Source organism: Pagrus major, chromosome 10 (genome assembly GCF_040436345.1).
Source record: "Pagrus major chromosome 10, Pma_NU_1.0".
Classification (NCBI taxonomy): Eukaryota; Metazoa; Chordata; class Actinopteri; order Spariformes; family Sparidae; genus Pagrus; species Pagrus major.
In genome coordinates, this window is record NC_133224.1 from 21707002 (window position 1) to 21720096 (window position 13095).

Sequence of the window (13095 nt, forward strand, 5' to 3'; positions counted from 1 at the left end):
AATTGACTTCACTGTTGTCAATATGAGTCCATTATTTATCTGCATTCAGTTAACAAAAACATAATATCCATGCCGTACTACAGATGCAACAAAAGGAGGCTAAACCTCTCTTTCCTGATCCCATAGTGATCAAACTCCTCCACCTCCTGGGAACATGTGGGAAATACATCCATGGTATTTTGGGAACATGTCTACACATGTCCATGAACGCCTCAATGCTCCTCAGAAATAAATCAAACTAGACCTATAATCTGTAATTCTGTGGTTCTTATTATACACAAATCAACATTTCAGTGACTCAGCAACTGGTTATACAAGTTAACCTGAGACGCTGCATGCTGCTGCTGTGTAAATATATACAGTAGTATGTCAATGTACACAGATTTAAGTCATATCCCTTTATGAAGCATACAACAGAAAATGTTAAGTAAATATGGAAAATGACTAACCAAACACAATACTGTATCTCCAAGGTGTGACTGGGTTGATGACTCAGCAGCACAAGAGTTCATGACCTCCCTGTTAAAATAGAAATTAAATTAAAAGGCCCACAGAGCTCTGATCCTGCGTTCAGCGCAATGTTAGCCTTTGAATTTAAATGTCATACATTTTAAAGACACAAAATATTTGCGAAATGGATTTTTTCTTTTCAAAACCTGACGCATACATTACCCACAATGCAACTCAATCACCGACAGTTTGCCAGAGTCTTTACCTCCAAAATCAATAAAGCAGCAGCACAACCGGAGATAGTGCCTTTTGTTTTTCTATACCATGTATACCTTCTTTTTCCTTTTCAAAACCTGGCACCTACATTACCCACAATGCAACTCAACACCAGATCATCAATTTTATTCAGTAAAACAGCATTTTCTAATACAATATATATACACAATTTCATTAAGATACAAAAACTATTTGCAAAACACATCATGTGTTGGACAGTGTCTCGTTCAAAATGTAAAAACAGTGGTCAGACATTTAGCCTTTTTGCTAAATTCACGTTTCTACACAATTTTTCCTTTTTTACATTCAACCATTTTCATTTTTCTACTTTCATTTGCACTGGACCTTCCATCTCTACCTACAGCGAGGTGTATTGGGCAGCTTCCAGCGTCAGAGTGTGTCAATGTTAGAACAGATGCATGCTGTAAAAGTCAACCATCCATGCATTCAAAATCACTTCAGACTCGTGCTGTGCCAAACGTAGGTCGCTCCCTCTCGCCGGAGCCTTCCCGCGACCATCGGATCAGGTAGCGGCTTGCCTGCTGCAGGTTCCACTGGTACCTGGAGAGGATCCTCACACAGTCCTCTCTGGAGCAGAGGCTCAGCCTGTACAGCTGCTCCAACTGAGGAGACACAAAATAAGAAGGCAGGGATCAGAAGCAGCAACCCAGTTACATAAAGCCATGAACACAAGTAAGTAAGACAAACAGAACTTGAGTTAAGAAAACTGTGTGTTATTTGCTTTCAGGCCACCAGCTCAAAACAGGTGTTTTTCATCAGCATTCAAATGCAAAACACCTGCTGTGAAATCATTGTTGAGCGTCCTGCAGTGCAACATGCTTTGGTGTTTATTGCATTTTATTACAGAATCGCATACAGCAATATTCTGAAATGTTACTCACTGTTGAATGACCTTTTAAGAAATGTTTTTACAAATGATGTAAAACCATTGTTAATTGATTAAATGCAATCTTATGCATTTTCTCCCACTAGTGGTCTCTCAATCAAGACAATTAAAAACAAGTGACATAGTTTGACATTGTTGTGAAGTATCATGGGAGTTGTTGTCTCCATTGTTAAACAACAAGCATTGTGAATGAACGTTGTTGGAAACATTTGGGATCATGTAAGCACACAACTCAAAATATATTAAAACAGGTCTGGTGGTTTTTAGACATTTTAATGCAGAATGTTAATATTACATCTTTAAAGTGGCACTAGGGCTAATTTCACACAGAATCATACACATTAGAAGGTTCAGGGTTATTTATTTGGCATTATACAAAACAGGGAGGCATAACAAAATGAAAGTTTATAAACTCACACAAAAATAGAACATATATACAGTTATTTATATAAATATATATATATATAGCAACAAGACGTTGATGATAATGTGGTCGGCATCTTAATATTGAAAGTCCGACATCTGGTAAACACTCAGCGTTTGTGCATCAAGCATCAATGACCTAAACACAGAGTCCACCTCTCCTCGTCCTGTGTTCTGTCGGCTCTGAACACGGTCCATCCCTCGAGTGCAACAGCTTGATCCTGGATATTGTGTTGGAGACAGGTCTCTGTAAAGATGTGGGCATAACAGTCTCTGATTCCCACTTTTTCCATGTCATTTCCCTGCGACCAGATGTTATCCAGGAGCAGCCTTGAATCCAAACTTGACTAGCACGTCTCCCATCCTTGATCTCCGCCGTCTCCTTCCTGGGATGGTCTGGAAGAACAGGTTGGATGGTCGAAAGATGCCGCGGGCAGGGATCATCTCAAGGTCAAAGCTGCTCTTATTCCAAAACCCGAGCTTTCTTCTCCCATGCTGATGATCATAAGTGATACTTAATCATAAGTAACTAGTAACAGTTAAAAATCAAAAATGCGGCGAAATTTGAAGGAGCTACTGGCCGCAGAATTTGCATGTGCTGCTGTTGCCATGGCAAGATAATGATGAGCATCTAACTCCAACTTCTTGACGCTTTATAGATTTGCTCGAATGATCTAAATGAAGAGGTTCAAATTAACTTGATTGCTGCTATAAAAAGACTTCAAGTATCTGTGGCAGCATCATGCTAAACTACCTGGTCCACAGGAAAAATGCCTATAAAGCGTGACCGGATTAACCTGTTAGTGCACAAATTTTGCAACACCCCCTCGACTCACCGCCCCCGCCTACCACACGAAGGCTTCTGAGTTTGCATTAAGTAGAGTGAACACAACAGGCTCCATTATGCACCTAGCACTCAACTCTAAGCTACATTAACTCTACCTGGCCTCAGGTTTTCGATATGTCAATTTAGTTTGTGGTAATTTGATTGAACATCAGTTGGTTATATGCAAAATGTGAGCACAATATCATTTAAAGTCCTTCCTTTGTTGATATTGTACAATGTTGGGGTCAAAACTTAATTCCATCAAGTTAAACCTGTGATTATTTCTTAATATCTTTCATTGCACCGTGATTTATATTTATGTTTTTATCTTATTCCATTTGTTGTTTATTATTCATTATTTTTAAAAAGGTGCAATATGTAAGAATTTTAGTTAAAAACACTGAAAACTTGACTAAAATTATCAACAGAATGTGAAGACATTAGAGTTTAAACATGTACTGTGTTGCAGAGATATCTACTGAAGTTAGCATGCTAAGCAGCTGGCCCAGGGACTGTCCTCTCTTGTAACACCAGAGCTCACAGTCTGGACCCCTCATTGCATGGCTAACTGAGCTGACAAGCTAACGGCAGTTACAGTTAGCAGCAGTTAGTGGTTACTCTGGTGATATGCTGCCCCCTATTTCTTGCCCCAGTTCTTACATATTGCACCTTTAAATGTGATTTATGTTGTTTTGGGTTTCTTTTAAATCCAGTCTTGATGCCTTTAATGTCATATGAAAATATGAAAACCTTTATGAACTAATATATCTTTGCAACATAAGCAGGAGGTAGGCCTAGATGAGTTTTTCTTTTTAAGTTAAGAGTCATTTCTTTGTCTGACCTTGAGTTGTTGTTCAGCTCGCACTGGGTTCCAGTCACTGCGTTGAAGTGCCATATGAACCTCTTCAATGGTCACTCCATGCACTGCTTCCATAACCTGAGAAGAGCAGAGTGATGAAGGTTATATTTCAATCCATCGCACAAGTTTTCCAACTGAAAAAGACAAATAAATCGGTCCCTTACCTGTGAGACGAGACTTTCCTTTGTGTTCTGCACATGAGGCGACTTATCTCGCTCTCTGTTCCGATCCCTCTCTCTGCTGTCTGTGTGATCATCCAGCTGCGGGGTCGAGCGTGCCATGTGGACCATTTTACCCAGGTTGGAGCCTCCAATGGCCTGCTGGGGTTGGTGTTGTGGTTGTGGTTGTGGTTGTGGTTGAGGTTGAGGTTGAGGCTGCCCCACAGGGGGCTGGACTGCCTGCGGAGGCCACGAGGTGCCTGGGGCCGGGACGATTTGCGGCCTCCTCTGGGATTTCGTGTTCAAACATTTCAGGTTGGGTGGCGGTGGTCGCGGAGGTGGAATGATGCTGGCTTCACTGAAGCGGCGCGGGTCCTGCTGCATCACCACACTATGAGCTGCCATCACGGGGGGCATGAGTCTGCCATGTTGATCCATTCTAAGCACCCCTACTGTGTGAGAGCGAGGCCGATGTCCGCTCATGACTGACTCCAGGCTCCGGGATATACCTGAAGACACAGGAAGAAGACTTTTTTATGTACAGTGCACAATATATATTTGTAATGAATAGAAGTGGGATCCTCGTTCAGAGTGTATGTAGGCACGGCTACGGTAGCCTTTAAAGCCACAAGAGGGCAGACTGGTCAACCGTAAGCAAATGAGCAAATAAGTGAGAGAATGAATGAACATGTAGCTTCAGTTACTTCTTGTATGGATGAGGTGCTTCATGTCTAATAATAGCAACAAATTGGTGGAAAGTGGAATTTGTGAAAAAGAAATGGACGGCAATTCTGAAAGCAGTATCTTATAAGAAAAAGTACATTACTATTCAAAATCCCAGATGACATAAAGTCCACCTTGTAGCTTTACCCGCTACACTCCGCAGTGGTTTTGTTGAAAGTTCCTACCTGCCATTTTCTGCAGATTGGAGCCGTCCTTCTCCCTGGCAGGGCTCGGCCTCCAGCTGCCATTGCTGCACAGGTCAGAATAGTAAACACGTGAGCTACACAAACACATCTGACAGCCTCGGCTCACGAGACTATATTGACTGACAGCAGGTGAAGGTTCAGGGCTGCACTGCTGTTAGCATTCTGCAATTAAACTCAGTGAGATGAAAGATTATATGGTTTTGTGCATGATACAGGCTGAATAAGAGACATGGGGACCTGCTCATTCAGGAATCGTAGCTATCAACTCTTTTTCTTTGTTTTGTAGTATTCTGGAAAGTCAGCAAATTAAAAGAAAAGCAGCAAAGGATGCCAAGGCTATAAAGCAATAAAAGAGACACCGACTGTAAAACATTTTAACATTGTTCATAACAGCCACTAGTGATGAACTTTGTATCTCTGGGCCTGTTTGTTTAGACAGTTAGTTATAATCCTTAATATCCCAGTCATTACTTGGAATTTAGCTCAGTCAGTAAACTATAATTCCTGAGTTATTTTACATGAAATCAAATATACCAAAGACCCTAAACAAGAGGAATGAAAGAGAAGTATCACTGACTCGTCCTTGCCCTCAGGTGTCCCCCAGGAGCGATCAGGTTTGAGGTCTCCGTGCCCCGTGTGCTGCAGGCTGCCCTTCATCGGGGTCGAGATGTAAGCTGAGGTAGGAGCAGGGTTGGGCCCGGAGCTCCCGGCGAGTGCAGCGGCTGCGGCGGGAGGGAGCGTCGGCGCGGTGAGGCTCGCGGGAAACCAGCCGACCGACAGCGTCCTCTGGTTCTGGCCCTTCCACTCACACAGCTCCAGACTACACAGAGAGAGGAAGAACAGTTAGAAACCAAAGAGCTTCTGTTGAGTAAAGTGAGACTAGCTTTACTGAGCAGCAGCACAATGGTCAAAGCTAAAATAAAGCAGGAGAGTGGCACAAGTTAGGGAACTGGTCCTGTCCTGTTATTGTGCAGAAATAACTACTTTTTAAGTGAGCTAACGTTAGCCACCATAAGCTACTAGTCACACCAGACCAAGTAAAAACCTCTGAATGTATTAAACTAGTCAATGTTGTGTGATTGCTGATGAAGTTAACTTTTCATTTCTAAGAAAAAATATGTTTTTACCTGATACTGGTAACTAGCTAGTAGTGTTAACCAGGATTTCTTTTATTTTTATGGATTTGTGTGTATTTATGTTGCTTGATGCTAACCTTATGTTTTCTGTGCATGTGTCTAGATTACACAAAAAACTGCAAACAGTGACACAACAAATAGCATATGCACCAAGACTGTGTCAAAGCTGTCGGACTTGTTCAAACAAACAAAGCAAACTGCACTCGAGGACACCATGAGCTCATGGCTGGAATGCACTTTTGAGACGAGGCCGATTTAAACCCCTGTTTTATCTCCACAAAGGCCCATTGTGTTGGTCAGAGTGTCTCATTTACTCTTTCAGTCCCACCCTCCTTTCTTTCTCTCACCCACCCATGGTCTATGACGGTCACAAGGTCGTTTGCCACAAGTGCAAGTTTCCTGGGTTCGGCGAAGTCTCTTGTTGCTTGCACCTCCATTGGTTTAGCCTTCAAATACAGACAGGAGTGAGGAAAATAATACAGCGATTTGCTGGAAACTCATGCAGTCAAAGCTTCGCATTATGTTTCACACCTCTGCCACCATCGTGGTGAGCTGGGCGAAGCTGGGTCTGTCAGAAGGACTGCAGGCCCAGCACTTCCTCATGATTGTGTACAGTTCTTGCGGGCAGTCCGGCGGTCTCTCCAGACGCTCACCCTCACGTTCCACACGCCACAAAATCTGGATTGAAGAGAATGAATGTCAGGGATATGAAAACTCTGAATCACGGAGCGTAATTGCAAAACTAATCGTCACAAGGGCGGGGACGCATTCCAGACATGAAGACAAGTACGGGTACAAACGCATGAATTTACAAGCATGTACCTGTCTGCCCGACAGACCGAACCAGGGCTCCTCACAGTAGGTGAACATTTCCCACACGGTGACAGCGAACATCCACACGTCCGAGGAATGGGAGAAGGAGCCGACACGAAGACTCTCTGGAGCACACCTGGAGGAGAACAGGTAATGGGTGATTAGTGAGAATGTTAAATATCATTTTCTTCCTCCACCTTTGAATCTCAGTCCTCACCATGCAAACGGGATCCTTCTGTGTGCCGACATGACGTAGTGGTCCCTCTCCTGGCTCAGGCCTCTCATCAGGCCAAAGTCCCCGATCTTCACCATCTCCCTGGAAGCCAGCAGCACGTTCCTCGCAGCCAGGTCCCTGTGGATGAACCTCCTGGTCTCGAGGTAATCCATACCCGCCACGATCTGGTTAGCGAAGAGCCAGAGGCGGAGCAGAGGGTACTCGTACTGACGCGAGCGCAGCGTGTCGTATAGTGAACCGAATTGGGCCAGCTCTGTCACCTAGAGGAAGGAAAAATAAACATGCCTGAGTTTAAATAGATTAAAAAAATCATCCCCAATTAACTCCCGTTCTCTGCGTTCAAACCGCTTACCATCTTGAGAGGCTGCGTGAGCACCACGCCGTAAAGTCGGATGATGTTGGGGTGGTCCAGTGACTGCATGGTGGTCACCTCTTGGAGGAAGTCCGTCAGAGTGTCCGTCTGCTTTGACATGCTGCTCCTCAGTGACTTTACTGCTACAGGCAACTGAAACAATTAGAAGAGAGAGACAGACTGTAGCTGTAGCTGCTGGTTAAATAGTACAGGATATACAGCATCTGTCAGGAGAAGACAAAAAAAACTCTTACCACTCTCCCAGTGGGTGTGTGCCACTCTCCCTTCCTCACCACCCCAAAGGACCCCGAGCCCAGCTTCTCTCCCAGCAGCAGCTCACTGTCCTGGATGAGAGACGGCAGAGCCCGACTAGCGCCCTCCTGAGGCTGAGCCGGGACGCCTCCGCTCCCCTGCTCCCCGCCATCCACACCTCGACCGCTTAACACCTGAAGAAATCAATGAAAATGTATTACTGACTGTACCATGTTATGCCCACACGATTGATATGATATACAGTGTATCTACATGTTTCTGACCTTGGGTATCCATGAGCGTGATTTTACTTTGTAGCGTTTCAGAGCCTCCCATAATCTTCTTTGTGCTGGAAGAAAGAAAAATGTGAGTAACCCTTACAATGACGGATCTTCCTTATTTCAAATGACATCAAATATCTTTCACTTCGAGACTGTTGGCCAGACAAAACAAGCACTTTAAAGACGTCACCTTGAATTTTGATGGACATTTGATAGACTAACTGAATGACAATAACATTAGAGTTGCTGAGCGGGACAGGAATCTAAATCCCGAGAGTTCACTCCTGCTATAACACTTTTATCCCTTTGTTGAAAAGTCTCGTATAGGAGTGTGATTATTGTGAAGAATCCCTAAAAATAAACACCTGACTCCGTCTGCTGATGAAGGCCATGATTTGTGGCTGACAGCTTTAGACTAAACAAGTAAGTGGACTTAAGATTTACTGCCAAACATTACTTTATGGAAATTAACCATTCATCCATCAGTGTTGTAAATCCAAAGGTTGATTAGGGGATTTCAAAAGACAAACACACTACTGTGGGTAAACAGAAGACAATGCTTGTTTACACTAGAAGCGATTTTACCCCATCTTTGTCTTGTGATTAACAAAACATCAATTATTGAGCCAAAGGGTGAAATCCTCCCTGTCTGAGAGGACAGGAATGTATTGATTTCTACCCAGCGTGGATGATCAAGGGGAGACGTTCAGGCTCACCAGGTTTGCTGATTCCTATGTGCTCCAGGTCAGACTCCTTGACGTAGGTGAAGTGCTCGACGCGGGTGATGTTGAGGCCATCTCTTACGCGCAGGTAGAACTTCTCCAACTGGACCTCGGCCAGGAGTTGGTACAGCCACTGAGTGTCCTGGTCCATCAGCATGACCCGGCCGACCTGCCTTTAGGATCCAAAGGTTAAAAGAGGAGCTTTAGTGCACTTTTTTGTTCACTTTTGCTCAAATCTTTTTTGTTTTTGATCAGTAAAACTTTTGGGCGTTTTTCTTCCAATCCGGAGACCTGAAACAAAACACAAAGGCACAATAAAGAAGCAGCGCTCTTCCTCATCTCATTAAAAAGACTGTTAAACGGTAACTTCACTCCCACTCAACCTTGTTAGGTCACCATGGAGACCTTACAAAAAGCCCTCGGTGCAAGATGCCAGAGGGGGAATTGTTCAGCTTTTAGCTATGTGCCAACTTTTAACGAGCTGTTTGTCTGTGACCCATGAGACGGAATCTCATACTGTCGTCCAGAATGGCAGAAGTGTACATCTTCTACAGAACATGAAGATAACATTTGCATATGCTGGTAGTTCAAACAGGCAGCTAGCTACACAAATGAGAGTATAATCAGATGAACATACAGGAGGAGGATTAGGGCCTCTGTAAAAAACAATTAGGCTCTGACTTTTTTCGCAGAAGTCTGGCTTTAATCTCAGAAAAAGTCAGCAGAGTTAGAAAGAGGTTTGTTACAATCCTCTTCCGTAGGAACAGGTGGAGACAAAAACAGACACATAAGGTTGTGTTTCTCTCAGAAGCATGAACAAGTAGGTCCAGTAACGGCGCTGTTGACTGGGTCGTGACTCATTGTGAACCTCGGAGGAAAGCGTCCTGCCGGAAGTCCTGAAGCAGCGTGAAAAAAAAAAACCAAGAGGTGGAAAAATGATCTTGTCTGCGGTTCAGAGACACCAGTCAGACAGGATTCTGCTCACACAGTACTGATGTAACAGCTCAGGTCATGCTGTGTATTGACAGCAGCAGCAGCACTTCCTTGATATCTTTAAAAAGGTGCAATACATAAGAATGGGCCACCTTGAAGTCACACTACCAGGAAATATGGGCAGCATACCACCAGATTAACTGCTAACTGATGCTCATTATACCTTTTTATACGTAGGTGAAGTCCTCCAGGGGAATGTTGGTGTTTACACCGACGGCACAGGAGCTTTGGAGCCCCTGGAGAAAGAGGCTAGCTGGTTAGCATGCTAACATCGGTGGATATCTCAACACAATATAGAGACGTCAAAACTGTTATTTCTTCACATTCTGTAGCTAATTTTGGTTTATTTCTGACTGTTTGAAACTCTAATTCGTACATGCTGCTCCTTCAGTGTTCACTATTACACAATTACAGTGTCCTCCCTAGCCATGGCTGCAATAACCAGGATGATTGAGTTTGCATAGCTTCCTTATTGCTTAGAAACGAAAGGGTAAAACGCAGCAAATTCTTCTTTAGTTGGCTGTAACCTCTGGCTTCACCTCTTAATGATACCGGAGGGGCCGTACAGTCATATATCACACGCTTATCAGCACACCAAGCCCAGCAGCAGGTATGAGTCAGGGAACATTCTCCTGTCAGCTACCCTGGGAAAGAAAACAACAACTAGCGCGGCTTCATTGTCTCCAGCGATCAACCTGCTCTTACTTAACCCAACTGATGCCACAGCAGGGTACGAGCCCGGGCTTGAATCTTTTTTTTTTACAGGGACAACTCCCAATTAATTCGCACCCAACTTAAGTGCTTGAGTGGGTGTGAGGCAAATTCTCTGCAAGTTAGATTCAAATTCAAAAAGGAAAGCACTCACATAGATGCAGGTTGGTAAACAAAGAGAGCCCTGTGATCATTCTCTCTATGTACAGAGTGATGAATCTTTAACCTGCACAGCTACTGAAAAAAAACCCACCTCTCAGCCTGATGGCATGTGTGACCAAGTGTCAAACTATTTAATGGATAGCTTTACAGTCACTGGTTAAACTGGCTCTGACTTTTATCTCACAAGCCAATATCTTGCGACCTCAAATGGCCACCAGCGGTGTTGTTTATCCAGCGCAGCAACAACTTTTTTTTGTCGCAAAGCCTTTGTTTACACTTAGTGATGCCGGCTTCCTGTGGCTGAGCCCGAGATCACATCAAGATCAGGGCACAGTCGCACACTTTGACACGCTCACTCATTTATCTGTGACACGGCTTCATTAGTAACAGAGAGGAATGTGTAACGTCAGATCACACTCGCATGTTTCTGATGTGTTATCAAAAAAAAAGTGAAGGGTGTGCCTCTTGAAAGTTTTTTTTTTTTCTTCCAAGTAGACAGTTTGAGCAGAGGCAAGAGTACTACAATGTAAAAGTACACTGATGAAAATATACACTTTGTGCTCTTACTTTTACTTAGTTAAGTGACTTTTGTTCCTTCAGTACATTCAATATTAGTCTTTTACTCAAGTACTTTTCATATGGGCGGTCTTTACTTTTACCAAAGTAATATTTAAACACAATCTCTTTACATTTACTCATCAAGTGTGACTTCTGGGTTACTTTCTTCCAGCACTGCCTGTATGCATGCATGTATGTATAAAAACTACTCTTAAAGCTGCAATCCCTCACAGTGTTGTTGATACATGGTCATACACATGTTTTTGTAAATCAAACCTGAATCCAAACATTAAACTATAACTGTCTAATGAATGTATTTATTTAACCTTATTCAACCTCAAGTAAAGCAAAAGTACCTTAAAACTGTAATTAAGTAAAGCACTTGAGTAAGTTTGTAAAGACTTTGGACAAAGACATTGTTTGTGTCAAAACACACGGTGTAATCAACATGCTGCTGATGTTTCTAACAAACACGATTAAACTTACAAACATGGGGTGTTTACAGTCAGCAGGGTCCCTACAAACCCGGCCACAGACAGACACATGCTGAGATACTCACCGTTAATCAGAAGAACCTGCTCTCCGGTAGGTGACAGCTACTTCCTAACCACTCACGCCCCGAGAGCACTGATCCATGTCGGGACTGAAACCTGCAGCGACGTCGACGAAGGGCTCTCCCACAAATCACTACTCCTCTCTGAATCCTAAACCAGCTAAAAATGTTCAAACTCAGATTGATTCAACGAAGGTTATCAACAAAGCTTCAGTCGATATATGAGGTTACATGTGTCAGGGAGTCTGTATGAGACCGTTCGTGATCTACCTGTCCGTGTTTCCAGCTCTTTCCTCCGCCTCTTCCCAGTTCCTCGACAGACCACGCCCCTCTCCTACCTGACGTCTCACCTGAGCGTTTAATGCAGCAGAACACCCAAACAACATTAATGACCTGTACACGTGATCAATTAATAGGTCATAGACACAAAACAATAGCCTAAATGTAGGGCAGTAAGGCCATTTCTGGAAATGTGGTGACTAAATACACAGACGCACACTTGATGCATTGTTGTTTTACACACTCACTTTACACACTGACTAAACTGGATTTAAGTTAATACATTCACTTTCTACACCTAACCTATGTCTGTACTGTTAGCTTGCTGTACCCTAGCTAATACTGAGTGCTAGCGTATTGGATGCACCTTATGTACCTAGCTCAAACTAAATGTTACTTTACAGGGTACGGCAAGTGTACCTAACTAAAGCTAAATGCTAGTTTACAGAGTACACTAAGTTTACCTAGCTAAAGCTAAATGCTAGTTTAATGGGTACATTTTATGTACCAAGCTAAAGCTAAATGCTAGTTTACAGAGTACACTAAGTTTACCTAGCTAAAGCTAAATGCAAGTATGATGGTGCATCTTTTGTAGCCTACTTAGCTAAAGCTAAATGTTACTTTACAGGGTACACTAAAATGGGTTAAGTCTAAACATTACTTTACAGTGTACACCAAGTGTACCTAGCTAAAGTTAAAAACTAGTTTCATGGGTGCACCTTCTTTTAATTTGTATTTATTTACTTTAAACAAAAAAATATTGTATGATACTTTAATGGGTGCATCTAGTGTAGCCTACCAGGCTAAAGCTAAATGCTAGTTTATAACAAGTGTACCTAGCTAATTAAAACTTTTTTAAATTTATTTTTTTACACCTTTTGTAGGCCAACTTGCTAAAGCTAAATATCAGTTTATTAGGTACACCTACTCAGTAAAACTAGTGTACGGGTTACACTGGACTAAGACTGTTTTAGCTAGGAGTGGGCCAGACTGATCAAGTATTAGCTTTAGTTTTAACTAAATATAACAACACTTAAACTATTCATAAAGAATAATGTTTATGATTCTTTACACTATTCATTTTAATAAGAGTAGTCTAGAAACACCTCAGTAACAGGTAATAAATAATTACCATAAAATTCAATCAACTTCTCTGAAAAACACTTCAAACTAAAACTGGCAGCATATTTTACATGACTTCTATATACTAGATGTTGTTT

The 13095-nt window shown here is 42.6% G+C and overlaps 1 protein-coding gene across 2 annotated transcripts; it reads right to left on the minus strand.

Annotated features, from left to right (window-relative positions):
- Positions 1–831: 831 nt before the first annotated feature.
- On the minus strand, positions 832–11854 carry tnk1 (tyrosine kinase, non-receptor, 1). 2 transcript variants are annotated; one of them, XM_073475157.1, is made up of 14 exons: positions 11603–11854; positions 8614–8792; positions 7901–7965; positions 7619–7810; positions 7365–7517; positions 6995–7272; positions 6787–6913; positions 6496–6642; positions 6316–6410; positions 5406–5648; positions 4808–4872; positions 3906–4408; positions 3724–3819; positions 832–1349 (listed from the first exon to the last, which is right to left on the minus strand). In XM_073475157.1, exons 2-14 carry the CDS (start codon positions 8774–8776, stop codon positions 1185–1187), a joined length of 2292 nt encoding a protein of 763 aa, XP_073331258.1. In that variant the 5' UTR covers positions 8777–8792; positions 11603–11854; the 3' UTR covers positions 832–1184. The 2 variants fall into 2 exon arrangements, with proteins under 2 accessions (XP_073331258.1, XP_073331256.1); XM_073475155.1 differs by lacking the exon at positions 832–1349 and adding an exon at positions 1891–2551.
- Between the last annotated feature and the right edge of the window lie 1241 nt (positions 11855–13095).

Bases quoted from the DNA above. Each gene is read 5' to 3' on its own strand.
- tnk1 (XM_073475155.1), bottom strand. From the start codon at position 8,776: ATGCTGATGGACCAGGACACTCAGTGGCTGTACCAACTCCTGGCCGAG. The intron at 7,518-7,618 runs GTAAGAGTTTTT...TAATTGTTTCAG, and splicing joins ACACACCCACTGGGAGAGTG to TTGCCTGTAGCAGTAAAGTC. The intron at 3,820-3,905 runs GTAAGGGACCGA...TGCTCTTCTCAG, and splicing joins AGGAAAGTCTCGTCTCACAG to GTTATGGAAGCAGTGCATGG.